At 46.6% G+C, this 26,839-nt stretch overlaps 1 protein-coding gene across 1 annotated transcript in view; it reads right to left on the bottom strand.

The window, feature by feature from the left end:
* The window catches only part of LOC121540457 (leucine rich adaptor protein 1-like), a 40,154-nt gene extending 16,855 nt beyond the window's left edge, over nt 1-23,299 (bottom strand). The window contains exon 1 of the mRNA XM_041849333.2: nt 22,774-23,299. Coding sequence (XP_041705267.1) covers nt 22,774-22,992 — 219 coding nt within the window. The 5' untranslated portion in view covers nt 22,993-23,299. The remainder of the gene's footprint in view (nt 1-22,773) is intronic.
* Nucleotides 23,300-26,839: the final 3,540 nt, after the last annotated feature.

The raw sequence follows: 26,839 nt of genomic DNA, 5'->3' as shown, positions 1-26,839 counted from the left end.
TGGGACAACATAGCACGGCACTACAGGAGATAGCGTTGTCAGTTCGGAACCTTTCTACCGGTCTGACGGAGGTCCAGAACCAGCGCAAGTTTCCGGTGGAGGATCCACTACCCGGTTTCACCCATCTCGCCTGCCGCGTCTGGAGCTGTGTCCTTCCGTGAGCCCAAGGTTCCGGCGGCCGGATAAATATGAGGGGGAGCTGGGAAGATGCCGTTCTTTCCTTATGCAGTGTGGGTTAGTGTTCGATCTACAGCCCTACTCTTATGCCACAGACAAGGCTAGGATAGCCTTTGTGATTGAGTTGCTGCGTGGTCGAGCGCTGGAGTGGGCTTCAGCCGTTTGGGAACGACAAGACCCCTGCATGGCTTCATACCAGGGGTTCACGGCCGAGATGAGGAAGCTCTTCGACCATTCCGTCCGAGGGAGGGACGCCGCTAGGCGCCTGTTTTCGCTTCACCAAGGAACTCGTAGCGTGGCCGACTTCGTGATCGAGTTCAAGACGTTGGCTGTGGAGAGTGGGTGGAATGAGGAGTCTCTGCAAGCGGCCTTTTACCAGGGTCTGTCGGAGCAGCTCAAGGATGAGTTGATCTCCTATCCGGAGCCCTAGTGACCTGGACAGCTTGGTAGCCTTGTCTATTCGGGTGGATAATCGAGTCCGAGAGCGAAGGAGGGAGAAGCAATGGGGTCCGTCCAATCGATCAGCTTCTCAGTTCCCAGTCGGGTCGGGTGGTGGACCAGAACACGTCGATCATTCTCCACCACAAAGGATTAGTGGAGAGGTCCTCTCTCCCGATTCTGAACCCATGCAAGTGGGGCGGCACGGGTTAACCAAGGAGGAGCGTCAACATAGACGTAAGACCAACTGCTGCCTCTACTGTGGTAGCTCGGGACATTACATCTCCACTTGTTCCCGGCGGTCGTCAAACTGCCCGGCTCGCTAAAGTTGGGAGGACTTTTAGCGAGCCAGTTTCAACCTCTCAGTACCTCTGTCAGACCCCGTTTCCCGGCTACCCTTGTGAACAGGAATCAGAGCTTAGCGATTAACGCTTTATCGATTCAGGTGCCGATGGAAGCTTTCTTGATGCCGAGTTGGTGGAACAGCTGGGGCTTTCCAAGGAGCAATTGCGGAAGCCATTGAAGCGACCACTCTGAACGGCAGTAGTCTGGCACGTATCACGATGAGGACTGAACCGGTTAAGATGCTGTTGTCGGGGAATCATTCGGAGATGATTTCATTCTTCATTCTGCCGTCTTCCCATGTTCCTCTGGTCCTTGGATACCCCTGGCTGAAGGAACACAATCCCACGTTCGATTGGGTGACGGGCAAGGTAACGAGTTGGAGCCTTGATTGTCATGCTAACTGTCTCAAGACTGCCTGTCCCCATTCGGTTCCCAGTCAGGTGATTGAGGCTAAACCCCCAGATTTGTCCCTGGTTCCCGAGACATATCACGATTTGGGGAAGTGTTCAGTAAGCAGAAGGCTCTGTCACTCCCTCCCCACCGACCATATGATTGTGCCATCAACCTGTTCCCTGGAGCTGTCTACCCCAAGGGAAGGTTATACAGTATCTCCGCCCTGAACGTGAGGCTTTGGAGACCTACATCAAGGAGTCCCTAGCTGCTGGTCTCGTTCGTCCCTCGTCATCACCCCTGGGGGCAGGATTCTTCTTTGTGGGTAAGAAGGATGGCTCTCTTCGACCGTGTATTGATTATCGGGGTTTGAATGACATCACGATCAAGAACAAGTATCCCCTGCCCTTGATGAGTTCTGCCTTCGACTCCTTACAGGGTGCTACGGTGTTCACCAAGCTAGACCTACGCAATGCGTATCACATGGTCCGGATCAGAGAGGGAGACGAGTGGTTGACGGGTTTCAATACACCGATGGGTCACTTCGAGTATCAGGTGATGCCGTTTGGACTGACCAATGCTCCAGCGGTATTCCAGAGTATGGTGAACGACGTCCTGAGAGATATGATCGGTCTCTTTGTGTTTGTTTACCTGGATGACATTCTGATCTTCTCGAAGGAACCTTCCGACCACGTCCAGCATGTCCGGCAGGTTCTGCAGCGATTGTTGGAGAATCGCCTGTTCGTGAAGGCCGAGAAGTGCGAGTTTCACGCCCACACGACATCCTTTCTCGGGTACATCATCTCCAGGGGAGAGATTAGGATGGACCAGGAGAAGGTTAGAGCGGTTCTGGAATGGGCCCAGCCCGGCACGAGATTGCAGCTCCAGAGATTTTTGGGGTTTGCGAATTTCTACCGCAGATTCATCCGGGATTACAGCCGTGTGGCCGCTCCGTTGACGGCCTTGACTTCCAGTATCAGGAGCTTCAAGTGGAATCCGGAGGCGGATCGAGCGTTTCTGGATTTGAAGAGGCGATTCACCAACGCACCGATTCTCTCTCAACCGGACACGGCCCGTCAGTTCGTCGTTGAAGTGGGACGCGTCTGATGTGGGAGTTAGCGCCATCCTGTCGCAGCGATGCTCCACGGACAGTAAACTCCATCCCTGCGCCTACTACTCTCGTCGCCTTTCGCCTGCGGAGAGGAATTACGATGTGGGTAACCGGGAGCTTCTCGCGGTGAAACTTGCCTTGGAGGAGTGGCGCCACTGGTTGGAGGGGGCGGAGCAGCCGTTTATTGTCTGGACTGACCACAAGAACCTTGCTTACGTGCAATCGGCTAGACGTCTCAACTCCCGTCAGGCCAGGTGGTCGTTGTTTTTCGGACGATTCAATTTTTTCCCCTGACGTTCCGACCTGGATCTAAGAACGGCAAGGCGGACGCCTTGTCTCGGATGTTTTCCAAGACGGAGGAGAGTGGGTCCAAGACCGAGACAATTCTCCCCCGGAACTGCGTCGTGGGAGCTGTTAGGTGGAAGATTGAGGAGGAGGTGATGGCGGCTCTTCGGACGCAGCCCGGTCCCGGTAACGGTCCACCCGGTCGGTTGTTTGTGCCTGAGTCGGGTTCGTCCTGCGGTCCTCAAATGGTCCCACGCCAGCAAGATGGCTTGTCACCCTGGCGTGGCTCGGACGATGGCGTTTCTTCGCAGACGTTTTTGGTGGCCTGCCATGGCCGAGGATACTCGGGGTTATGTTGCTGCCTGTCCAGTGTGTGCGCAGAATAGGAGTACCAATCGGCCCAGCTCTGGACTACTTCACCCCCTTCCTATTCCCCGGCGACCATGGTCGCATCTGGCCCTGGACTTTGTCACTGGGTTGCCCGTTCTGAGGGGAACACGGGCGTTCTGACTATCGTGGACAGATTCAGCAAGTTCGCCCACTTTGTGCCAATTGCCAAGCTTCCCTCTGCCTCGGAGACGTCCGAGATCCTGGTTAGGGAGGTTTTCAGGGTCCATGGGTTGCCCAGTGATATCGTTTCCGACCGTGGCCCTCAGTTTACCTCTGCTGTCTGGAAGTCCTTCTGTTTGGCCATTGGAGCTACAGTCAGTCTCACTTCTGGGTTTCACCCCCAATCTAATGGTCAGGCGGAGAGAGCCAACCAGAAGATGGAATCCACGCTACGCTGCCTGGCCTCTTCCAACCCCACCTCCTGGGTCTCTCAGTTGCCTTGGGTTGAGTATGCCCACAATACTCTCCCTACATCTGCCACTGGGATGTCTCCCCTTCCAGTGCCGGTATGGCTACCAACCTCCCTTGTTCCCTTCTCAGGAGAAGGAGCTCTCAGTGCCTTCTGTTCAGGCCCATATTCGTCGTTGCCACCGGACCTGGCATCGGGCCAGAAAGGCACTCCTTAGAGTTTCGGACCGGTATCAGCTCCAGGCGAATCGTCGCCGGATCCCCGCTCCCACCTACACCATCGGAGATAGGGTCTGGTTGGCCACACGGGATCTTCCTTTACGGACTGAGTCTAGGAAGTTGTTACCGAGGTTCATTGGTCCGTTTGTGGTGGAGAAGGTGATCAATCCGGTGGCAGTTCGACTCAAACTCCCGAGGACGCTCAGAGTCCATCCCACCTTTCATGTCTCCTGCCTCAAGCCTGTTTTCCTCAGTCCTCTGTTGCCTCCTCCGCCTCCTCCTCCTCCTCCTCGGATGATCGGAGGCGGTCCTGCCTACACGGTGCGGCGCATCATGGATTCCAGACGGCGGGGCCGGGGTTTCCAGTATCTCGTGGACTGGGAGGGGTATGGTCCTGAAGAGAGGAGTTGGATTCCGCGGCGACAGATCCTAGATGCTGACCTCATCCGTGACTTCTACCGCCTCCATCCTGGCGCTCCGGGAGTCCGCCCGGTGGCGTTCGTCGGAGGGGGGTACTGTAACGATCCCGGCAGTCTGAGTCGGGTCCTGTCTGTGGACTAGTTTTTCTGTTCGTGATCTCCAGTTTCCCGAGGGTTCGGGAACGCTCCGGGAGCTCTCTTGATTTCCGCACCTGCATCCCATCAGCAATCTGCACACCTGGTCCTGATCATCACCCTTCTTAGGCTCTGGCCTAACATCCATTCCCTGCCGGATCGTTAGCCATGAACAGTAGGTTTACCAGAGTATCAGTCTTAGAGCGTCTAGCGTTAGTTTTGTTGTTTTGCACCTTGTTGGTTGGTTGTTTACTTACCTCCGTTTTGTTCCATCTGCAGTCACTCATCCGGGACCTTCATCCAACCTCTGCCTGGTGGTCGGCGGCTGCCGAGCCATGATGGGATCAACCACTGCACCCCCAACAACTAATCAACGCCGCCCGCTCTGTTCCCTGGATTATTCAGCATCACTCTTGAAATTGTAAATAAACACTCACCTTCGTTTCAACTTACCTTGTCCTGGTCTGCTTCTGGGTTCTGGCTTTGTAACTCGTGACACAAACTCTCATATCTATTAGGTAAAATACCAGTGCGCCACCACAGCAACAAGATGTATGACCTGTTGCCACAAGAAAAGGGCAACCAGTGGAGCACAAACACCATTGTAAATACAACCTATATTTATCTGTTTATTTATTTCCCCTTTCATACTTCAACTATGTGCACATTGTTACAACACTGTACACAGCCAGTAATATAACATTTGAAATGTCTATATACTTTTTTTTTTTATTGTGAGTGTAAGGTTTACTGTTAATTTCTGATTGTTTATTTCCCTTGTTTATTGTCTATTTCACTTGCTTTGGCAATGTAAACATATGACTTCCATATGGGCAGCACAGCAGCAGTCAGTGAGAGGGAGAGGTAGGGAGTGAATCATCCACTGGGCTACAATAAGACTTTGCAGCATTCACATTCATAGGACTTGGCTTTTTAATCGGACACACACACAGATCCAGTTGGCGGCCTGTAGCCTATATGTGGACATAACAGTCTAAAGAAGTATTTTTATTTTATTACAGTTGATCTCCAGACTGAGAATAGAAGCCAAACAAGCAGCTATGCTCTGTCTGATAAATAGACATGAGGCTTGTCTATGTGTCTTAGTCTCTATGACAGGGAGCTGGCTGCCCATCGTTGAGGACGAAGCGTCCGTTAACTTTAAATCAATAAAGCTGTTTAGAAAGAAATGTCTGAGATTCGACAGCAGCTGTGGACTTCTGGAGGGAAAGTAGTCAGACAGTAATCAGACAGCCTGACACTGAGCACGTAACAGTCTTAGACCAGACTCTGAGAATGATCTGTGTCTCGGTCTGTCTTCATCTTCCAGTGTGTCACAGTCTGTCTCAACACAGCCATTTGTGTCTGGATCAATGATAGACAGGCCATATGTCAGACAGCTGAAGAGATAACCCCAAAATCTGTTACATTAATCAAACACCCTCTCTTTTTTTATCTCTCCTTCTCTCCCTCCCTTCATAGATCTGAAATAATATGATCAACTGATGCTGCCTATATACAGACTTGAAAATCACTGGCCACTTTAATAATGCCACTTTAATCATGTTTACATATCTTGCATTACCCATCTCATATGTATATACTGTATTCTATACTATCTTAATAATGTTTACATATCTTGCATTACCCATCTCATATGTTCAGTTGAAGTCGGAGGTTTACATACACTTAGGTTGGAGTCATTAAAACTCGTTTTTCAACCACTCCACAAATTTCTTGTTAACAAACTATAGTTTTGGCAAGTCGGTTAGGACATCTACTTTGTGCATGACACAAGTAATTTTTCCAACAATTGTTTACAGACAGATTATTTCACTTATAATTCACTGTATCACAATTCCAGTGGGTCAGAAGTTTACATACACTAAGTTGACTGTGCCTTTAAACAGCTTGGAAAATTCCAGAAAATTATGTCATGGCTTTAGTCATGGCTTTGAGTCAATTGGAGGTGAACCTGTGGATGTATTTCAAGGCCTACCTTCAAACTCAGTGCCTCTTTGCTTGACATAATTGGAAAATCAAAAGAAATCAGCCAAGACCTCAGGAAAAAAAATTGTAGACCTCCACAAGTCTGGTTCATCCTTGGGAGCAATTTCCAAACGCCTGAAGGTACCACGTTCATCTGTACAAATAATAGTGCGCAAGTATAAACACCATGGGACCACGCAGCCGTCATACCGCTCAGGAAGGAGACGCGTTCTGTCTCCTAGAGATGAACGTATGTCACGGTTTCGGCCGAGGCTGCCTCTCTCCCTTGTTCGGGCAGGCTTCGGCGTTCGTTGTCTCCGGAATACTAGCTGCCACCGTTGTATGTTTCATGTTCATTTGCTTTTGTCTGTTTGTTGTGACACCTGTTCTCGTTTAGCGTAATTAGTGTCCTATAAGTTTCTCGTTGTGTTTGTCTAGTGTTGTGTGTTATTGATTTTGGTCTGTCGTGTGTAGGGCTTATGTTCGCTATTTCGCTCGGTTGAGCTTTCCTCCACTGCGTTGGAGTGTTACGCACCTGTTAGTGCGCTTTTTGTTTATTCGCCTTCGTGCGTAATTTTTGCCTTCGGGCAAGTCGTGTCATATTTTCCTGTTTGGAGATTGACTAAAGTCTGTTGGACTATCCTTCGGTGTTCTGCGTTTGATTCCACCACTACACCCACCTACAGCACGCATGACAACGTACCTTGGTGCGAAAAGTGCACATCAATCCCAGAACAACAGCAAAAGACCTTATGAAGATGCTGGAGGAAACAGGTACAAAAGTATCTATATCCACAGTAAACAAGTCCTATATCGACATAACCTGAAAGGCCGCTCAGCAAGGAAGAAGCCACTGCTTCAAAACCGCCATAAAAAAGCCAGACTATGGTTTGCAACTGCACATGGGGACAAAGATCGTACTTTTTGGAGAAATGTCCTCTGGTCTGATGAAACAAAAATAGAACTGTTTGGCCATAATGACCATCGTTATGTTTGGAGGAAAAAGGGGATTGCTTGTAAGCCAAAGAACACCATCCCAACCGTGAAGCACGGGGGTGGCAGCGTCATGCTGTGGGGGTGCTTTCCTGCAGGAGGGACTGGTGCACTTCACAAATCATGAGGAAGGGAAATGATGTGGATATATTGAAGCAACATCTCAAGACATCAGTCAGGAAGTTAAAGCTTGGTCGCAAATGGGTCTTCCAAATGGACAATGACCCCAAGCATACTCCAAAGTTGTGGCTTAAGGACAACAAAGTCAAGGTATTGGAGTGGCCATCACAAAGCCCTGACCTCAAACCTATAGAACATTTGTGGGCAGAACTGAAAAAGTGTGTGCGAGCAAGGAGGCCTACAAACCTGACTCGGTTACACCAGCTCTGTCAGGAGGAATGGGCCAAAATTCACCCAACTTATTGTGGGAAGCTTGTGGAAGGCTACCTGAAACGTTTGACCCAAGTTAAACAATTTAAAGGCAATGCTACCAAATACTAATTGAGTGTATGTAAACTTCTGACCCACTGGGAAAGTGTTGAAAGAAATAAAGCTGAAATAAATCATTCTCTCTACTATTATTCTGACATTTCACATTCTTAAAATAAAGTGGTGATCCTAACTGACCTAAGACAGGGAACTTTTACTAGGATTAAATGTCAGGAATTGTGGAAAAACTGAGTTTAAATGTATTTGGCTAAGGTGTATGTAAACTTCTGACTTCAACTGTATATACCATATTCCATATTATCTATTGCATTTTAGCCTATGCCACTCTAATAATGACATTGCTCATCCATACATTTATATATTCTTATTCCATTCCTTTACTTAGATTTGTGTGTATTAGGTTTTTATTGTGGAACTGTTAGATATTACTTGCTAGATATTGCTGCACTGTCGGAACTAGAAGCACAAGCATTTCGCTACACTTGCAATAACATCTGCTAACCATGTGTATGTGACCAATACATTCTATTTGGATTTGATGTACGTTCAAAATAACTATTAGACTTAAGAGGAGTAAAAAAAGACTAATATGGTAATAGATTATATATCTAATTTATTGAGACATAACAGAAAGTTCCCACATAGGAATGTAAATATGTATGGAGTTTTTATCTTACTGTCATAGCTAGACTCCTTATGACCTCCAAACAAAACAGACAGATGCTTCATCTCTGCGGGAGAGGGTCACACACATGCACCACAGTTATAATCCTATCGTGGAAACAGGCCATTTCAGAGTGTTTAACTGAAATCAATCTGTGAAATCAGTCTGTATTGAATGATGCTCCATCATGGAGAGACTTTTAGGAGACTCTGATACTTGGGATAAATAAATAGAACAGTCTTTATTAACGAAAGATTCCCTAAATGTCTGATCATAACAGAGCCCTGTGTTAAATTGTTAGCAGTCCTTACTCTGCTCTGGTGGTAGTTGTTACGGTCCGGCACTGTTGGTCCTGTTCCTGCTGGTTTTCCTTTCCCTTTTTCCCTGTGTGTGTTGTTTGTGTCTGTCTCCCCCTGCTGTGCAGTCCAGAGGATCTAGGTCAGGGGGCGTGGCCATTCTCTCACAAGATCAGTTACATCCAGCTGCAGCTCGTTGGCAACAATCAACCAGCAGTTATCTACCCGGGCTGGACACCTCTCCAGCGCCAGTTCGTTCCTACACTACCTGTGGTAACTTGGCCCGTACCGAAATCTCAGTTTAGTTGTACTCTCTCAGTATTATAGTTGTTTCTGCCACGTTTGTAACCTGTCTCTCCTTCGCTTAGATCTCGTCTGTTCCTGCTGCCTGCCTGCCTGCCATTCCCACGCCGCAACCTGCTCTGTTGTCTGATATCCTCGTCATCCAGCCCTCAGGACTACTGGCTCTCCACCCCACTCAGCTCCTACCCCGGCCTGAAGCTACTCCACCCTGTACTGCTTCTCTCTACCATAACACGCTGAATAAACTACAGCATAATTCACCCTCTTTGTCCGCGTGTCCGTCTCTGCACCTGAGTCCCCCACCCAAGCCTAATAGAACGAACTGGCCAAACATGGACTCAGCAGAGATGCCACATGAAACAACGGGTGATGGCGTACAACGCGCCCTCCATTCACAGGGAATGTTATTGGGACAACACGACCAACTCATCCGGACTCTTGTGGATAACAACCAGCAGTTGTTGGATCAAGTATCTCATCTCACCTCTCAGGTAGCTAACCTGGTAACACTCACTACCCTTCCTCCCTCTGCTTCTCCTCCGCCTGTTCCTCCTACAGTGGCTCCAGGTTCGGCTTCCGCTCCTGCCCTTCGGGAACCCCCTACAACCTCACCCGAACCTTTCACCGGGGACCTGAACAAATGCCGTGGTTTCCTGCTTCAGTGCCGCTTGGTGTTCCAACAGAAGCCCCTGTCTTTCTCCACGGAATCCTCAAAGGTACATTACGCACTGGGGTTAATGAGGGGCAAAGCTTTGATTTGGGCAGAAGCGGCTTGTTCTACTCAGCAGATTGCCAGCCTGTCGTTTGACGATTTTTCCTCTCAATTGAAAGTTGTGTTTGATCACCCGGACCATGCCGGGACCGCCACAAAGAGACTATTGAAGCTACGACAGGGCACGGGTAGCGTGGCTGAATACGCCATTGACTTTTGGACCTTGGCAGCCGATTCCAAGTGGAATGACGAAGCTCTTCAGGGAGCGTTTGTTAACGGTCTAAGTGACCCGATTAAGAATGAACTAGCTGTTCGTGATGAGCCTGCTAACCTTCATGTTCTCGTTTCCCTTGCTACACGAATAGACAACAGGCTACGGGAGAGGAGACAGGAGAGGGGCGGTTGGGTCCACACCTCAGCGGATCCCTCCACGGAACTAGACGAGCCCATGCAGCTGGGCCGTGCTCGTCTGTCCCCTGCCGAAAAGGAACGGCGCATGCGGGCTGGTGAGTGCATGTACTGTGGGGACCGCACTCATTTCCTGGTTAACTGTCCGGTTCGCCCAAAAGGCCAAGCTCGCAGGTAAAAGTGGGCGTACTTGCGAGTGCTACACCTGACTCAATGCCCACAGCACCCCGTCTAGTTATCCCAGCTACAGTCCAGTTCAGGAATCTATCTCTCCCACTAGCTGCTCTAATCGACTCTGGTGCTGAGGATAGTTTCCTTGACGTCAACCTGGTCACTCAGGCTGAGATCCCTGTTAAGCCCCTGCCTAAGCCTATAACAGTTACCGCTATTGACGGCCATCAGTTTGCCAACATCACCCACCAAACTGTCCCCGTTTCTCTCATGCTGTCCGGCAATCACAAAGAGACCATCCAGTTTAAAGTAGTCTCCTCCTCGGCCTCCCCCCTTATCCTTGGTTTCCCTTGGCTTAGCCTTCACAACCCCCATATTGACTGGCAAAACCACAAGATACACAGTTGGAGCACTCACTGCCATTCTGTTTGCCTTGGGTCGGCTATTCCGCCCTCGGTCGGCTCCCCTGCTTCCCCTGTCAAAACCCCCAGACCTCTCTTCAGTCCCTGAGGAGTACCTGGACCTGGCCGAGGTATTCAGTAAGTCCAAGGCACTTTCATTACCACCTCATAGGCCATACGATTGCGCTATTGAGTTACTGCCTGGAGCCCCTTTGCCGTCCAGTCGGCTTTTCAATCTGTCCCGTCCTGAGAGAGAAGCTATGGAAACCTACATAGGCGACTCCCCTAACCTCTGGCATCATTCGTCCCTCATCTTCCGCTGTTGGAGCTGGGTTCTTTTTTGTAGAGAAGAAGGACAAAACATTACGCCCCTGCATTGACTACAGAGGACTAAATAACATCACAGTCAGAAATACATACCCCTGCCTCTCATCAACTCAGCATTTGAACCCCTTCATGGTGCCACTGTGTTTACCAAACTCGACCTACGTAACGCTTACCACCTCGTTAGGATCAGGCAGGGAGATGAATGGAAAACTGGGTTCAATACCCCTCTCGGACACTTTGAATACCTAGTCATGCCATTCGGTCTCACTAACGCCCCAGCAGTGTTTCAGGCCATGGTTAACGATGTGTTGAGGGATTTTCTACACCGTTTTGTGTTTGTCTATTTGGATGACATTCTAATATTCTCTAAGTCACAGGATGAACACGTCTCCCACGTCCGTCTGGTTCTCCAACGCCTCATGGAAAACAAACTGTATGTGAAAGCAGAAAAATGTGAGTTCCACCGGCAGTCCGTCCCCTTTTTGGGCTTTATTATCGAGCGGGGACAAGTGTCACCAGACCCTGACAAGATCAGAGCGGTTGTGGAGTGGCCCACACCCACGTCCCGGAAGCAGCTACAACGCTTCCTGGGCTTCGCCAACTTCTACCGCCGCTTCATCAGGGGTTTCAGCCGAGTGGTTGCCCCCTGACCAAGCTCACCTCCCCTAAGGTGCCATTCCTGTGGACGCCTGAGGCCGAGTCAGCCGTGAGTACATTGAAGGAACTGTTCACCACCTCACCTGTTCTTATTCATCCAGACACTAGTTTGCAGTTTATTGTGGAAGTGGACGCCTCTGATTCGGGGTGGGGGGCTGTCCTGTCACAACGTTCCCCCACGGACCAGAAGCTCCATCCTGTGGCCTTTTTCTCCAGGAGATTGACCCCTGCTGAGAAGAACTACGACGTGGGTAACCGGGAGTTGCTTGCTGTCAAGTTGGCGTTGGAGGAGTGGAGGCACTGGCTAGACGGAGCAGAGCAACCCTTCATAGTCTGGACAGACCACAAGAACCTGGCTTACATCCAGTCGGTGCAAGAGGCTGAACTCCCCGTCAGGCCAGATGGGCTCTGTTCTTCAGCAGGTTCAAGTTTATTTTAACATATCGTCCTGGCACACGTAATGTCAAGCCTGATGCTCTCTCTCGCCAGTTTACAGACAATGAAGACTCCAGCAATCCTGAATCTGTTCTGCCCGCTTCCTGTTTGGTGGCGGCGGTTCACTGGGAAATCGAGTCCCTCGTCCGATCGGCACAAGAGTTGGAACCTGGACCGGCCGATGGCCCCCCGACCTTCTCTATGTTCCCGCAGCCGTGCGGCCGCAAGTGCTCAACTGGATCCACACCTCACGCTTCTCCTGCCACCCTGGTATGAACCGTACACTGTCGCTACTGAAGAGGCACTTTTGGTGGCCATCCGCCGAGGCTGACGTCCGGGAGTACGTGGCGGCCTGTTCCATCTGTGCCCAAAATAAGGCTTCCCACAGGGCTCCTTCGGGCCTGCTGCGGCCTCTCCCAGTCCCGAGTCGTCCTTGGTCTCACGTGGGCTTGGACTTCGTCACTGGACTTCCTATGTCTGAGGGTAATGACACCATACTCACCATCGTGGACAGGTTCTCTAAATCTGCCCATTTTGTTGCATTACCAAAATTACCATCTGCCAGTGAGACAGCCGACCTCTTTGTCCTACATGTATTCCGTCCCCCATGGAATACCTGTGGACATAGTGTCCGATAGAGGCCCACAGTTCATTTCTCGGGTATGGAAGGAGTTTTGTTCGGCTCTGGGTGCCACTGTCAGTCTCTCATCAGGTTTCCATCCCCAGTCCAATGGCCAGACTGAGAGGACCAATCAGGACCTGGAGGCTGCTCTACGCTGTGTGACATCCCAGAACCCGTCCACCTGGGCCAAACATCTCCCGTGGGTCGAATATGCCCACAATTCCCTCACCTCATCTGCCACCGGCCTCTCACCATTTGAGGCGGCTTTGGGGGTACCAACCGCCATTGTTCCCGTCTCAGGAAAGGGAGTTAGCCGTCCCGTCAGTTCAGGATAACCTTCGTCGCTGCCGCAAGGTGTGGGTGGACACCCGTGAGGCTCTTCTACGGACAGCAGAGCGTAACAAGAGGGTGGCGGACAGGCACAGGGTAGTCGCTCCCCCAGTTCCAGCCTGGTCAGCGAGTCTGGCTCTCCTCCAGCAACATCCCCCTGCGCACTGACTCCCGTAAGCTGTCGCCCCGGTATTTGGGTCCTTTCGAGATCGACTCCATCATCAACCCTTCGGCTGTTCGGTTGAAGCTTCCCCAGGCCATGAGAGTCCATCCTACATTTCACGTGTCCCAGCTGAAGCTGGTCTCCTCCAGCCCTTTGTGTCCGCCTGTGGATCCCCCTCCGCCACCGCGTATTATTGACGACCATCCAGCCTACACGGTGCGGAGACTGCTGGACGTCCGGAGGCGTGGTAGAGGGTTTCAGTACCTGGTGGACTGGGAGGGATACGGTCCCGAGGAGAGGTCCTGGATTCCCCGACGATTTATTCTGGATCCGCAGCTGGTGGCTGACTTCCATAGGGACCACCCTGACAAGCCGGGTGGGTCGCCGGGTGGCGCCCGTTGAGGGGGGGGTACTGTTACGGTCCGGCACTGTTGGTCCTGTTCCTGCTGGTTTTCCTTTCCCTTTTTCCCTGTGTGTGTTGTTTGTGTCTGTCTCCCCCTGCTGTGCAGTCCAGAGGATCTAGGTCAGGGGCGTGGCCATTCTCTCACAAGATCAGTTACATCCAGCTGCAGCTCGTTGGCAACAATCAACCAGCAGTTATCTACCCGGGCTGGACACCTCTCCAGCGCCAGTTCGTTCCTACACTACCTGTGGTAACTTGGCCCGTACCGAAATCTCAGTTTAGTTGTACTCTCTCAGTATTATAGTTGTTTCTGCCACGTTTGTAACCTGTCTCTCCTTCGCTTAGATCTCGTCTGTTCCTGCTGCCTGCCTGCCTGCCATTCCCACGCCGCAACCTGCTCTGTTGTCTGATATCCTCGTCATCCAGCCCTCAGGACTACTGGCTCTCCACCCCACTCAGCTCCTACCCCGGCCTGAAGCTACTCCACCCTGTACTGCTTCTCTCTACCATAACACGCTGAATAAACTACAGCATAATTCACCCTCTTTGTCCGCGTGTCCGTCTCTGCACCTGAGTCCCCCACCCAAGCCTAATAGTAGTATATTGTGTGTCCTCATTGATTGTCCATTCGTCCATGTGTTCTGTCCACAAACATATGCTCGGGCAGGCACGCACACATGCAGTGAGACAGGTGAGGTGAGATTCAATGACAGATGGCTCCATGAATTAAATCTGGGCACATAATCAGAAGGCAGTTAGAGAAGGTGAGAAAAAGCAACAAAGGATGCCGTCACTGCCCTATGAGTGGGAGTGTGCTGAGCTGCAGTGTGTGTGTGTGTGTGTGTGTGTGTGTGTGTGTGTGTGTGTGTGTGTGTGTGTGTGTGATCTGTGTGAAAAGACAATCAGCGGGCAGGAGCATAAGTGAAAATTGTCGACAAAGGACACCGTCGCCGGTAAGGTGGTGAAAGTGTGCACGAGCATGTGCATGTGTGTAGCCTATTCTGTGTAAGCAGAATTCTGATGAGAGTGCAATGTTCAGTACCCCTCTGTTCTCCTGCTACCCAGCCCCACTCAGAGAGATGAAATACAGGTCCAACACAAAGCAGCCCAGCCCTGTACTCAAACCACTCACTACTGGTCCACCATGTCAGCACCAAATCATACAATGGCTGGCTATTCCCTTTAGGTAGGCCTATTGACTATATTGCTGGCAAAGCAAGAACGTTTGGATTAACATTATAGACTGGATTGTTCTGGGCACATTTCCTACAACATATGGCGTTTTATGATTTTTTTTTGCCAGTATCTTGGCGGTAGTCTGTGATCATTGTCAGGCCAGTCAGAGCAGATGACAAAATGACACCTGAGGGAAGACCAGTCTGTTCATGGGTGGTACAGATTTGTTGGAGCAAAATAATCCTGCAGCAACAGGATTTGAACGTTTAGTCCATAATGTTGCTTGATCTTTGGTTAGGCTATTACCTGCCAAAAATGTGGCTACATGAAAAGTGCAATACTGTTAATCAGAGCATATGAGCGGAGTGGAGCGGGAGCGAGCGTGGAGCGTGAGCGGACGGATTTTGAACAGAGCGCAGAGCGGCATTTTTAAAAGGACGGAGCGTCGCCCTATGTCCCGCTCCAATTTCGCTCGCTGACACCACGAGTCTGAAGCATGCTCAAGCCTGACCCAGAATCCATCTGTTTAATTTAATTTGTGTCGTCCATGAATTTGTATTTTATAGAGCGAGAGGAGCAGCAGCAGCAACAAGAGAAAAGGGTTGAGGAATTCAAAAGTGTATTCACTGCACGCAAAGGCCCAACCATAACAAGGGAGAGAAAAAGAGAGCTGGATGTAGCATTTTTTAAAATGATTTTCATGGACTATGAACCGCTGAGTAAAGGAGAACGCGAAGGGATGCAACACTTCGCCAGCGCAGCTCAACCGGCTACACCCCCCAAGAAACTATGATAAATCAGTACTTTACTTTGTCAAATTTACATCTGAGATGCCCCATTCACATGCTTCAGCTGGCGATCAAAAACGCCGTTAACAAGCACGACAACATAAATAGGCTGTTAGTGAAAGTCGGGCACCTGGTGAAAAGTGTACGCAAGAGCAGAGGAAACCGACCAATTAGGTGTCCGCCCCACAAATGCCTGCGCCATTCGATGGAGCATCCAGCTGCGGTTGATTCAGTCGTTCATCCGGTTGTTCCAAAAAGACCCGTTATGGTAAAACAAAACTTAAGTCTAATGTTGCTAACATCACCCTGAATCAAGTACGGCAGCTGACGCACCTTGTCAGTGTGCTGACACCACTAGCAGACCTCACAGACAAAATGCAGAAGGAGCTGGGGAACCTGGGGATGATCCTCCCTGCTGTCACAGAAATCAAATCCCTGCTCACCGATTACACTCACGCTGCACTTCCAATGGGCATCGCTGCTTTTGCAGAAACATTGGCAAACAACGTGTCAATTCGCTATGGAATATACTATACTGATTAACATCTCATTGTAGCGTCAGTGTTAGATCCCCGTTTCAAGACAGAATGGATAATCCGAGATGAGTCTGTATGCAACAAATTCGGGGAGATAAAGTAAGGCTGTGGTTTAAGCTAAAAGTGAAATACATGCAGATTTTGTTCCTTTTTTGGAGTGAGCGGGGGGCGATTTGAGTGGAGCGCGATGCAAACTGCGTTGAGCGCTGAGCGATAATGAGCGGACTGGCCTGATGTGGCTTTGAGCGGGGGGAGCGGAAGGGTGAACAGCTCCGTGAGCGAGGAGCTGAGATTCTCACCGCTCCACTCCGCTCATATGCTCTGCTGTTAATATAGCCATGTGTTACTGCCAATTTTCTGTGAATTTATGTAAATCACGAAGCTCTTCTGCACTTCGGCAACAAAAGAGTGATCAAATTAAGATCCTCTGTATATATATAAACCCCTTTGTGTGTTTTCAAATCAAACCAATGCGCCAAACGTGTCTTGTTTTGGTTTCTAGAAGGACACATCCATCGGGGCCTTTTGTGTAAAAACTTTCCATTGCCACGTCATTGATGTGCTGTCAGAACCAGTGGCGGCCACTGAATGGCTGAATACCCGGGGCACAGGGTGGTTGGAGTTGTCAACAAATCAGCAGGACAGAAATATGACACCACGTTTTCGAACTACCGTTAAGATATATAAAGCAATCTGTGCATTTGAACAACAGCATAAATACACCCATTTCACTTTTGTATGTAAAAAACTGAATGACCACTGCTGCACATGCTGCCACTGTTTTTAACAGATTAGATTATACTATTTAGAATGAGTAGCCAGGTCACAAACGAGCATAGCCGTGGGAAGTAGGGGTGCTGAAGGTGCTGCAGCACCACCTGAAAAATCTGCAAAGAAATTCCTACAAAATAAATACAAAATATTGAGAAAGAAATTTAAAACACAAAAGTAGTGCACTGGGCCTTTACTAGTCTTCTATTAGCGGACCAATGTAGACCTCTGTAGCACGGGCAGATTTTTGTTTTAGCTAGTTACTTATCAAAGGTAGATAACTGACTAATTTGACAAGAAAAACTACCAAACTATTTTCAAAATTACTGTAGCTGGCTAATTAATTTGATCATGCCTTGTGATACACACGGTTTTATGCCGTTTTAGACACACAACATGTCGCCCTGTAACCTACAGTAGAACCTGAAGAACACCGTGGGGGGAATCAATAAAATTGGCCAGCCACCGTCAGGCTTTTTTGTCCTTCCAGATCCATTATGAGAAGGTTATAGCTAGTGTATCCCTCTGTCCGACTCTTGTTGGATGTAGATGTCCAGTTTATCAGGGCCCAGGCTCTCATGACTGTTATGATTATTTCTTTACAGGTTAATTACAATTTGCTTTTAGCTTTATCGCTATCTTTAACTGCATTGTCTGTGTTAAGGGTTTGTAAGTAAGTATTTCACGGTAAGGTCTACCTACACCTGCTGTATTCGGCGCATGTGACAAATAAAAATTGATTTGTACCTGATAGAGCCGAGCTAGTCTCACGTGCGGAAGTAAGCCGTCTGGCGTGAGAAACTCATTGGGAGGGAGACTAGAGCAGACCCAGAAGTTCTGACTGAGCTCACATTTGAGCGCCCAAGGACAGTCGATTTACTTTGTGCTGTTATAATTTATGCTATGAAATCCTGCGATTTCATTGCGGCAGTTCCCCCTCATAGCAAATAGTTGGCAGAATAATCTTAGCAATGTTCACATGGCCTATGCGCCCGCGGAGCTGCTGGCAATCACTGAGGGGCAGAGTAGTAAGTAACTGAATAGCTTGTTTAGAAGCTGTACACATTGACCGCACTTTTATGAGCATTTAAAACATAATCCATGACAATGTTAATTTTGGCACTCTTTTTTAGATTTAGTTTAGTCTTAGTCGTTTTGACTCAAATATAATTGCCTTAGTCACATTTTTGTCATTTGAATAATGATTTAGTCTAGTGGACCATTTTAGTAATTTCATTTTAGTCACATCACATTTGTATTGCCTCATTAACCTACAGTAAACCTAAATCACTGACTTCCATGTGCACAAACATCCTACCAACATATTTGTCTGCATAACATCCTCTTCCCAACAGCAAAAATATGACAAACATATATAAGAATAATATTATATAAGAATTATCTGGCCATGTCAATTCCTAATTCAGCCTACATAGATATTGCACATTACATACAAAACAAACAGACACACACAAGTAGAGAGAGAGAGAGAGAGAGAGAGAGAGAGAGAGAGAGAGAGAGAGAGAGAGAGAGAGAGAGAGAGAGAGAGAGAGAGAGAGAGAGAGAGAGAGAGAGAGAGAGAGAGAGAGAGAGAGAGAGAGAGAGAGAGAGAGAGAGAGAGAGAGAGAGAGAGAGAGAGAGAGAGAGAGAGAGAGAGAGAGAGAGAGAGACAAAATCACCATATTGTGCCGCAAAGTTGTATGTGTTGTACCTCCATCACTCAGTCACATTGCCATTTTGATCAACGTTCCACAGACACACTGATGTCCAAAAGTAGAATGGGGGCTAATGACTTTGAACGGGAGCTAATGACCGCTAAACCCAGTGATGTAGTCGAGTCACTAAAACTTGAGTCCCAAGTTCCCTGTGCTCGAGTCTGAGTACAAGTCAGAGTCAACAATGGTCGAGTCACAAGTCCCTATGGCTGAAGTCCCAGTGCTCGAGTGAATCCTGATCCATGTGGTCAAGTCAGAGTCACTGGGTCCACATAAAGTTATTTACCGAGTCAGATATAACTTAGTCAATAAATGGTTTGCTATCCCTTTTCCTTTCTTTCTGTGACACCAAATGTTTTCATATAGGCTACTGGTACTGTTACCAGGGCCACGTTCAGTTGAAAAACCTTCTTGAACGTTGCAGATAGTAATTCCATGAATAGTGCTGACGTTATTCCTTATTCAACATGTCAGAGAAGCATGTTTGTTCTACGTAGCATATTTCTATCTGAACGTTCCAAAAACGTTGCTTCCTGCTGAACGCGACCCAGGTTGTTAGCTATAGCAAGCTAATGAGGTAACATGACTGAACAAGGTGTAACCTAAACAAATCGTAGCGCCGGTATTATGGGCCATGTCTTTTGAACAGCAGCCTAAGGGCTAGAATTAAGTTGTTTTCTCTGAGGAAAAGAGGGACACTTGGCTACAGAACCTGTATATGAAATGCAATGGGAAAAGTGGGAGGGTTGAACGAGACTACAAATTCAAAGAAAGCCTACTTTTCTATAGCCTACTCAAGGGAGAGAAAAACATAGCTAGACTGTTGTCTTACTATAGACGGGTTGGTTGTTGTCAAAACAAAAATAGCGCACGTGCAACCATGGGGCAAAACAGATGAGGTTGGCTTAGATTGTTGACAACATGTAAGCTATATTTCGTCTCCAATGTTTATTGAAAAGTCCCCGTAGTAGTCAGATTTGAGTCACAGAGATAATTTTGTCTCGTCTCGTTTTAGTCTACTGAAATGAAAAAAAAAAATGTTTTGTTCAGTTATAGTTTTTTCTGGGTCTATTTAGTCAGTTATAGTCTCATCAATTGCCACTAAAAAATAGGTGCTTGACAAATATTTTAGTCACTATTTCTGTTGACGAAATTAACATTGTTTCATGAGCTGAAATAAAAGATCCCCAAAATTTTCCATACTCACAAAAAGCTTATTTATCTCAAATGTTGTGCACAGATTTGCTTATAATCCCTGTTAGTGAACATTTCTCCTTTGCCAAGATAATCTATCCACCTGACAGGTGTGGCATATCAAGATGTTGCACCTTGTGCTGGGGACAATAAAAGGCCACTCTAAAATGTGTAGTTTTGTCACACAACACAATGCCACAGATGTCTCAAGTTTTGAAGGAGCGTGCAATTGGCATGCTGACTGCAGGAATGTCCACTAGAGTTGTTGCCAAAGAATGTAATGTTAATTTCTCTACTGTTTTAGAGAATTTGGCAGTACGTCCAACTGGCCTCACAACCACAGACCACGTGTAACCACGCCAGCCCAGGACCTCCACATCTTGCTTCTTCACCTGCGGAATCGTCTGAGACCAGCCACCCGGACAGCTGATGAAACAGAGGAGCATTTCTGTCTGTAATAAAGCCCTTTTGTGGGGGAAAAACTCATTCTGATTGGCTGGGCCTGGCTCCCCAGTGGGTGGGCCTGGCTCCCAAGTGGATGGGCCTATGCCCTCCCAGGCCCACCCATGGCTGCGCCCCTGCCTAGTCATGTGAAATCCATAGATTAGAGCCTAATGAATTTATTTCAATTGACTGATTTGTTTATATGAACTGTAAAATCTTAGAAATTGTTGCTTGTTGCATTTATATTTTTGTTCAATATCATTTCTACATTTGTTTTTGCCACGTTAATTATATTACAGACACGTTAATGCATACTTTTACATTATATTATGTAGGCTAAACATACAAATAAAACATTACAAAATATATAAAAACTATTTCCTTAAAGTATAATTTTTTTGAAAGTACTAATGTTACTTTCCCCAGTACAACAAAAACACATGTAATTTTGTCCTTGAAACATTTAATTGAAATACTGTAGAATTCCATTCATTCCTACGGAGGACTGCTTTTCTGAGGAGTGCCAATATGGCCGACCAGTGGCTTCAAAGCCTGTCATTGGCCAATACATAGCATCAACAATCCAGGGTTTATATACATCATTGGTCAACAGCCACCGCATGCGCCTGTCTTTAACACCAAGGTATAATAAGAACTGGAGATTGCGTCCAAGACATCCAACCGTTGTTTTCAAGGTAATCTACTCACGTTCGCATATGTTGATACATGGACCGTCTATATCCGGGTTGCATCCAGTTTATACGGGCCAATATCACATGCGCACTAGCACTGTGAGCACTGCAGTGTTGCCAACTTAGCGACTTTGTCGCTATATTTAGCGAGTTCAGACCCCTCTAGTGACACATTTTCAAAAAAGCGACTAGCGACAATTCTAGCGACTTTTTCTGGTGTTATTGGAGACTTTTGGAGACTCTGACGTGAAAGCACGTATCGTTCTTACTCTTCTCAACGAGCAGCGGGTGCTGCCGTGGGCCCCACCCCTGTCCCAAAACACTCACAGGCGGCCCAGTCCTTGCGCAGCAGTCCCTCTCAGCTGCAGTCAGAGCAGGAGATGTTCACCCCTCCGCGTCCAGACTCCAAATGAATCGCGCATGCGGGAAGCCGCCGCTGGCTGATCCCGCCCTGGCTTACATTCAGGGCGGGATGTAAATGTAGGGTGTTTTTTACTCACTTTTTGTCTCTCCCATGACGTTATTCCTCTCTCCTTCAGCGTCCATCGCAATTACATGCACATGGCCAATTATGCAAATTAGGTGATGACATCATTTAGCGACTTCTAGCGACTTTTAGGACAGCCAATAGCTACTTTCCTTACGGAGGAGTTGGCAACACTGGCACACAGGGAGCAGTGCGAGCAACGACAACGTCATCACGTCATCCAAAAACATAGCAGACATTGGATGAATATAAAATATATTTGGCTGTGAGTGATGAAAAAAAGAAAATCGGCCTCAGGGACAATTATTTGAATAGTTCAATGGGATGTTTTGTGCACAAAAGTGATTTCCAAACTGTCTTATTAGGAATTTTCAAATCTGACTTCTCTATGTGGCCTGCAGTACCGAAACAAAACTGTACGACCAGAAACCTGCTCCCTTACCATAGGAATGCAAGACATCTGTGCACAAGGGGAAAACAACAGCAAGCCCGAAAATCTCAGCTGGAGTCCTGTTTTTGCACCAAGGGGAGAGCTCTGATGGCATCTGTTATGGTAAACCAGGAATGTATCCTATCAGTGAAAGATGGCTGGCCATGCCTGCAATAGGCGTGGGAGTAATAGGCTAAATAAACATAGTTAGATTGTAAATTAAATAGACTGCCAGTTGTTTGTTATGTAATAGAATAGTAATTCACCATGAATAAAAACCTCCATCCTCGGACCTTGTCTCAATTAATCATGACCTGTCAACAAGAATTAATAGAACCACAACTTTATGATTGTAGATAATAATGAATATTATGTATAGGCCTACATTTCAAGCAATGAAAACTCATAGCAGTATGTAGATCTGTAGCCCAAAGGCCAAGTTATCCCTTCATTACCTAGCAACTTCAGCCAACTGCCGCTGTTGGCATGGTGAAGGGCCACTCACCGCTGGTCGTGATAAAGCAGATATTTCCGGTTATCAGGGATACAGTATTCACAACCTAACTTCCGTTTACCCTGAAAACGTATTTGGAGTCTCTGCTCAGGCGTCTTTTTACGCCTGCTACGTTAGGTTAAAGAGCAGTTGAATTATTGATTGGATGGATGCCTTATTTTCAGAAAGAGGATATAAGACTAGAATGAACAGTAAATAAATATATAGGCCTACTGACCACGAACAAGATAATTCTGAGTTATTTGAGGATATTTAATCTTAAACGCCAAAAGCAGAGCAACTGTTGTAGCCTGCTCATAACCATTCTAACAGCCAAATAAAACTAAACGTAATATCACTATAAAGATAGGCCTACAAAAGTCATAGCCCCAACAAAAATCCTTACCATATCGACTTTTAATTTTCGAATCTTCTCATCCAGGCTCTTCCTCTCCGTTATGTCTCGGTCTTTGGTCTCCAGCGAGTTCAACTTGGCATCTGCGCGTTGCGTGGACGCCTCTTCCCGCATCCACTTGAGCAAACCCTCCGGTGTCTTCCGTCCGATTTTCACCTCCAAATCTTTTAAATCTGGAATAGACTCGTTGGCAGCTTTGCCTTCATCCATAATCTTCCGTTCTTTGTCAAGTCAAAAGTACACTACGTCCTCAGCTGTGTTTCTTGGAAATCCTTGTCTGTTAAACTGCAATAACAGCAACCTCTAATTGTAATGTCTGGCATCCTATGACCTACACAACTCCTCTACAATCAATGCGCCAGAGAGATAATAGGATAAATCATGTACCAGGTCCTTTTATAGTTATATAAATATGCCGAACACTGGGAAACACTATTAGACTATACTACTGTTGAGCTCATGGATGTAGAACATAACCTATTACCATTGCAAACACCGTCGATATGGTGAAGTTAGTGCGCTGTTATAGCCTATTCCCAGTAAGCAAAATGACGTTCCAGAACTTTGACATCACGTGCATTTCAGGTCATGAATTAAAGGTTAGAAGATGTATTTTCCAGATGCATTTTAGATGCTGAACGAAAGGTAAAAAAAAACTATTTTCCAGACGTTGAGAATATGTAATCTACAGGACATTGAAAATACAGTGCCTTGCGAAATTATTCATTCCCCTTGGCGTTTTTCCTTTTTTGTTGCATTACAACCTGTAATTTAAATTGATTTTTATTTGGATTTCATGTAATGGACATACACAAAATAGTCCAAATTGGTGAAGTGAAATGAAAAAAATTAACAAGTTTTCTGGGTTTTTTGGTCTTATTTCTTGTTTGTTTCAACATAAAAAAAATATATTGCATCTTCAAAGTGGTAGGCATGTTGTGTAAATCAAATGATACAAATCCCCCAAAAATCCATTTTAATTCCAGGTTGTAAGGCAACAAAATAGGAAAAATGCCACTGTAGTATTTTTCCATCATTGATTGTATGGCCAAATTTCAATTGCTATACATTCTCAATTAACTAAGCATTATATCACAATAATCATTTTTCATGCCTCTTAAGAAAGAGAACCCAATTGAAGATTGCAACATTTTGAATATTGCAGCAATCTATCACATGCACTTATGTTAGCTTTTTCAAAAGCTTTAGATTAAGGCAGCGCTGATGTTCAAAGAAACCCAATATACAGAATAAACCAACAGACCACTTCAACTACAATAACATTCTGAGTAACGGTTACAATCTTTTTTTTGTTGCTATGACTGATATGTTGTTGTTTATCTTCCTTAGTTGAATGCACTATTATGGTCATTCAGCAGACACTCTTAACCAGAGTGCCTCTGGTTAAGAGTGTCTGCTGAATGACCATAATGTAAATGTAAAAACAAACACTTGCAACGCATGCTGGGCATTATTCTAATGAGTTCCGCCCCCAAACAAGTACACATTTGGTCGTTGCGGACCAGATCCAAATCTGAACTAATCGTAAACGTCTAGGCTATGTTTCACAAGTTTGAACATCACAGTACAGCACAATTTATTTTTTATTTTTTATCCCAGCCCCCGTCCCCGCAGGAGGCCTTTTGCCTTTTGGTAGGCCGTCATTATAAATTAGAATTTGTTCTTATCTAACTTGCCTAGTTAAATAAAGGTTAAATTAAATTAAAATTAAAAATTAAAATTAAACGGCACAGTTTAGTACAGTAGAGCATAGTAGAACACAGAAGAGTAGAATGTAAAGTACAGTACGGTACAGGACAGTAGAATTTTATTCAGTAGAGTACAGTATGGTACAGTATAGTAGAGTTTAATTTAGTAGAGTACAGTACAGTACAGTACAGTACAGTTTAGTTCAGTAGAGTACAGTACACTCTACTTTACTTTTCTTTACTGTACTCTAGTGTGGTCTACTGTACTATACTCTATACTTTTCTTTACTGTAATGTAATGTACTGTACTCTGCTGTGCTCTACTGTACTGTACTGTGCTGTCCAAACTTGTGCAACATAGATGTCTATATTTGGGCTAAATCAAGGCCGGTCCTAACCGCACCAAAAAAATATGGAGGACCCAAAAAATATGTCCAAAAGACATCACCTGATGTCAAATACTTAGTGGGTTGAGTTGATGTGCTCATCAGCTGAAATAAATACACTTTCACTGGGCTGTATTATATTAAATTCCCACCAGAGGGTTATCACGAAGTACACTGCTTCTCGGTGGAGATATATTTATAATAATGTGAATCTTCCTCACAAACAAACAGTCGCATAAACCTATTAAATAATAGCATACATTTGGAGTCCAAACGATTGGTTTTGCTTCAATTCTCAATATGGAATAGTCCTTTCTAGATAAGGCTAGTAATCAGTTAGGCTATTCATGAAATATGCAACGGAGAGCTGGTATGCCCAACAATCCAGGAGTCCAGATTCCACCTGCATGATGATAGCGATAGCCGCAGAGGGTACGGAGCGCACAACTTGCCTGCCATAAGTACCCTACTGTAATATCTCTCTATTGAGTCATAATACCCATAAAACCTAGCGGTAAAACCCGGAAGTGGTTCCAATTGTTTTTTCACCATTCATTTTTGAGTCTGGGATTTTTGAACTACTTCATATAAGGTCTGTGTTTCGTGTAGGCTTACCCTGGTGTGACGTTTTGATAACAGTGCAAATCTCTCTCGGACAAGGTAACTTTTATCAATACATTTGCCTGTAATTGCCCCCCAAAAATGAAACGCTAATTAGCCGCTAATGTGGCTATCATACAGAACTACACATCCTGTCGCAAGGCACATTTCTCCATGCAGTAACCTAGCAAGTAGATATTATAGCCTTTTTTAGTTTGATATCGTGTATTTCTTGTGTGTATTCTTGCTTAGCATTTTTCAAATGACCTAGCTAGCTACAGTGAGGGAAAAAAGTATTTGATCCCATGCTGATTTTGTAAGTTTGCCCACTGACAAAGACATGATCAGTCTATAATTTTAATGGTAGGTTTATTTGAACAGTGAGAGACAGAATAACAACAACAAAGTCCAGAAAGACGCATGTCAAAAATGTTATAAATTGATTTGCATTTTAATGAGGGAAATAAGTATTTGACCCCTCTGCAAAACATGACTTAGTATTTGGTGGCAAAACCCTTGTTGGCAATCACAGAGGTCAGACGTTTCTTGTAGTTGGCCACCAGGTTTGCACACATCTCAGGAGGGATTTTGTCCCACTCCTCTTTGCAGATCTTCTCCAAGTCATTAAGGTTTTGAGGCTGACATTTGGCAACTCGAACCTTCTGCTCCCTCCACTGATTTTCTATGGGATTAAGGTCTGGAGACTGGCTAGGCCACTCCAGGACCTTAATGTGCTTCTTCTTGAGCCACTCCTTTGTTGCCTTGGCCGTGTGTTTTGGGTCATTGTCATGCTGGAATACCCATCCACGACCCATTTTCAATGCCCTGGCTGAGGGAAGGAGGTTCTCACCCAAGATTTGATGGTACATGGCCCCGTCCATTGTCCCTTTGATGCGGTGGAGTTGTCCTGTCCCCTTAGCAGAAAAACACCCCCAAAGCATAATGTTTCCACCTCCATGTTTGACGGTGGGGATGGTGTTCTTGGGGTCATAGGCAGCATTCCTCCTCCTCCAAACACGGCGAGTTGAGTTGATGCCAAAGAGCTCGATTTTGGTCTCATCTGACCACAACACTTTCACCCAGTTCTCCTCTGAATCATTCAGATGTTCATTGGCAAACTTCAGACGGGCCTGTATATGTGCTTTCTTGAGCAGGGGGACCTTGTGTGCGCTGCAGGATTTCAGTCCTTCACGGCGTAGTGTGTTACCAATTGTTTTCTTGGTGACTATGGTCCCAGCTGCCTTGAGATCATTGACAAGATCCTCCCGTGTAATTCTGGGCTGATTGCTCACCATTCTCACGAGGTGAGATCTTGCATGGAGCCCCAGGCCGATGGAGATTGACAGTACTTTTGTGTTTCTT

This window comes from Coregonus clupeaformis, chromosome 26, assembly GCF_020615455.1.
Source record: "Coregonus clupeaformis isolate EN_2021a chromosome 26, ASM2061545v1, whole genome shotgun sequence".
Classification (NCBI taxonomy): domain Eukaryota; kingdom Metazoa; phylum Chordata; class Actinopteri; order Salmoniformes; family Salmonidae; genus Coregonus; species Coregonus clupeaformis.
The sequence above is the reverse complement of the archived record's forward strand: the minus strand, read 5'-3'. Positions and strand labels throughout refer to the sequence as shown.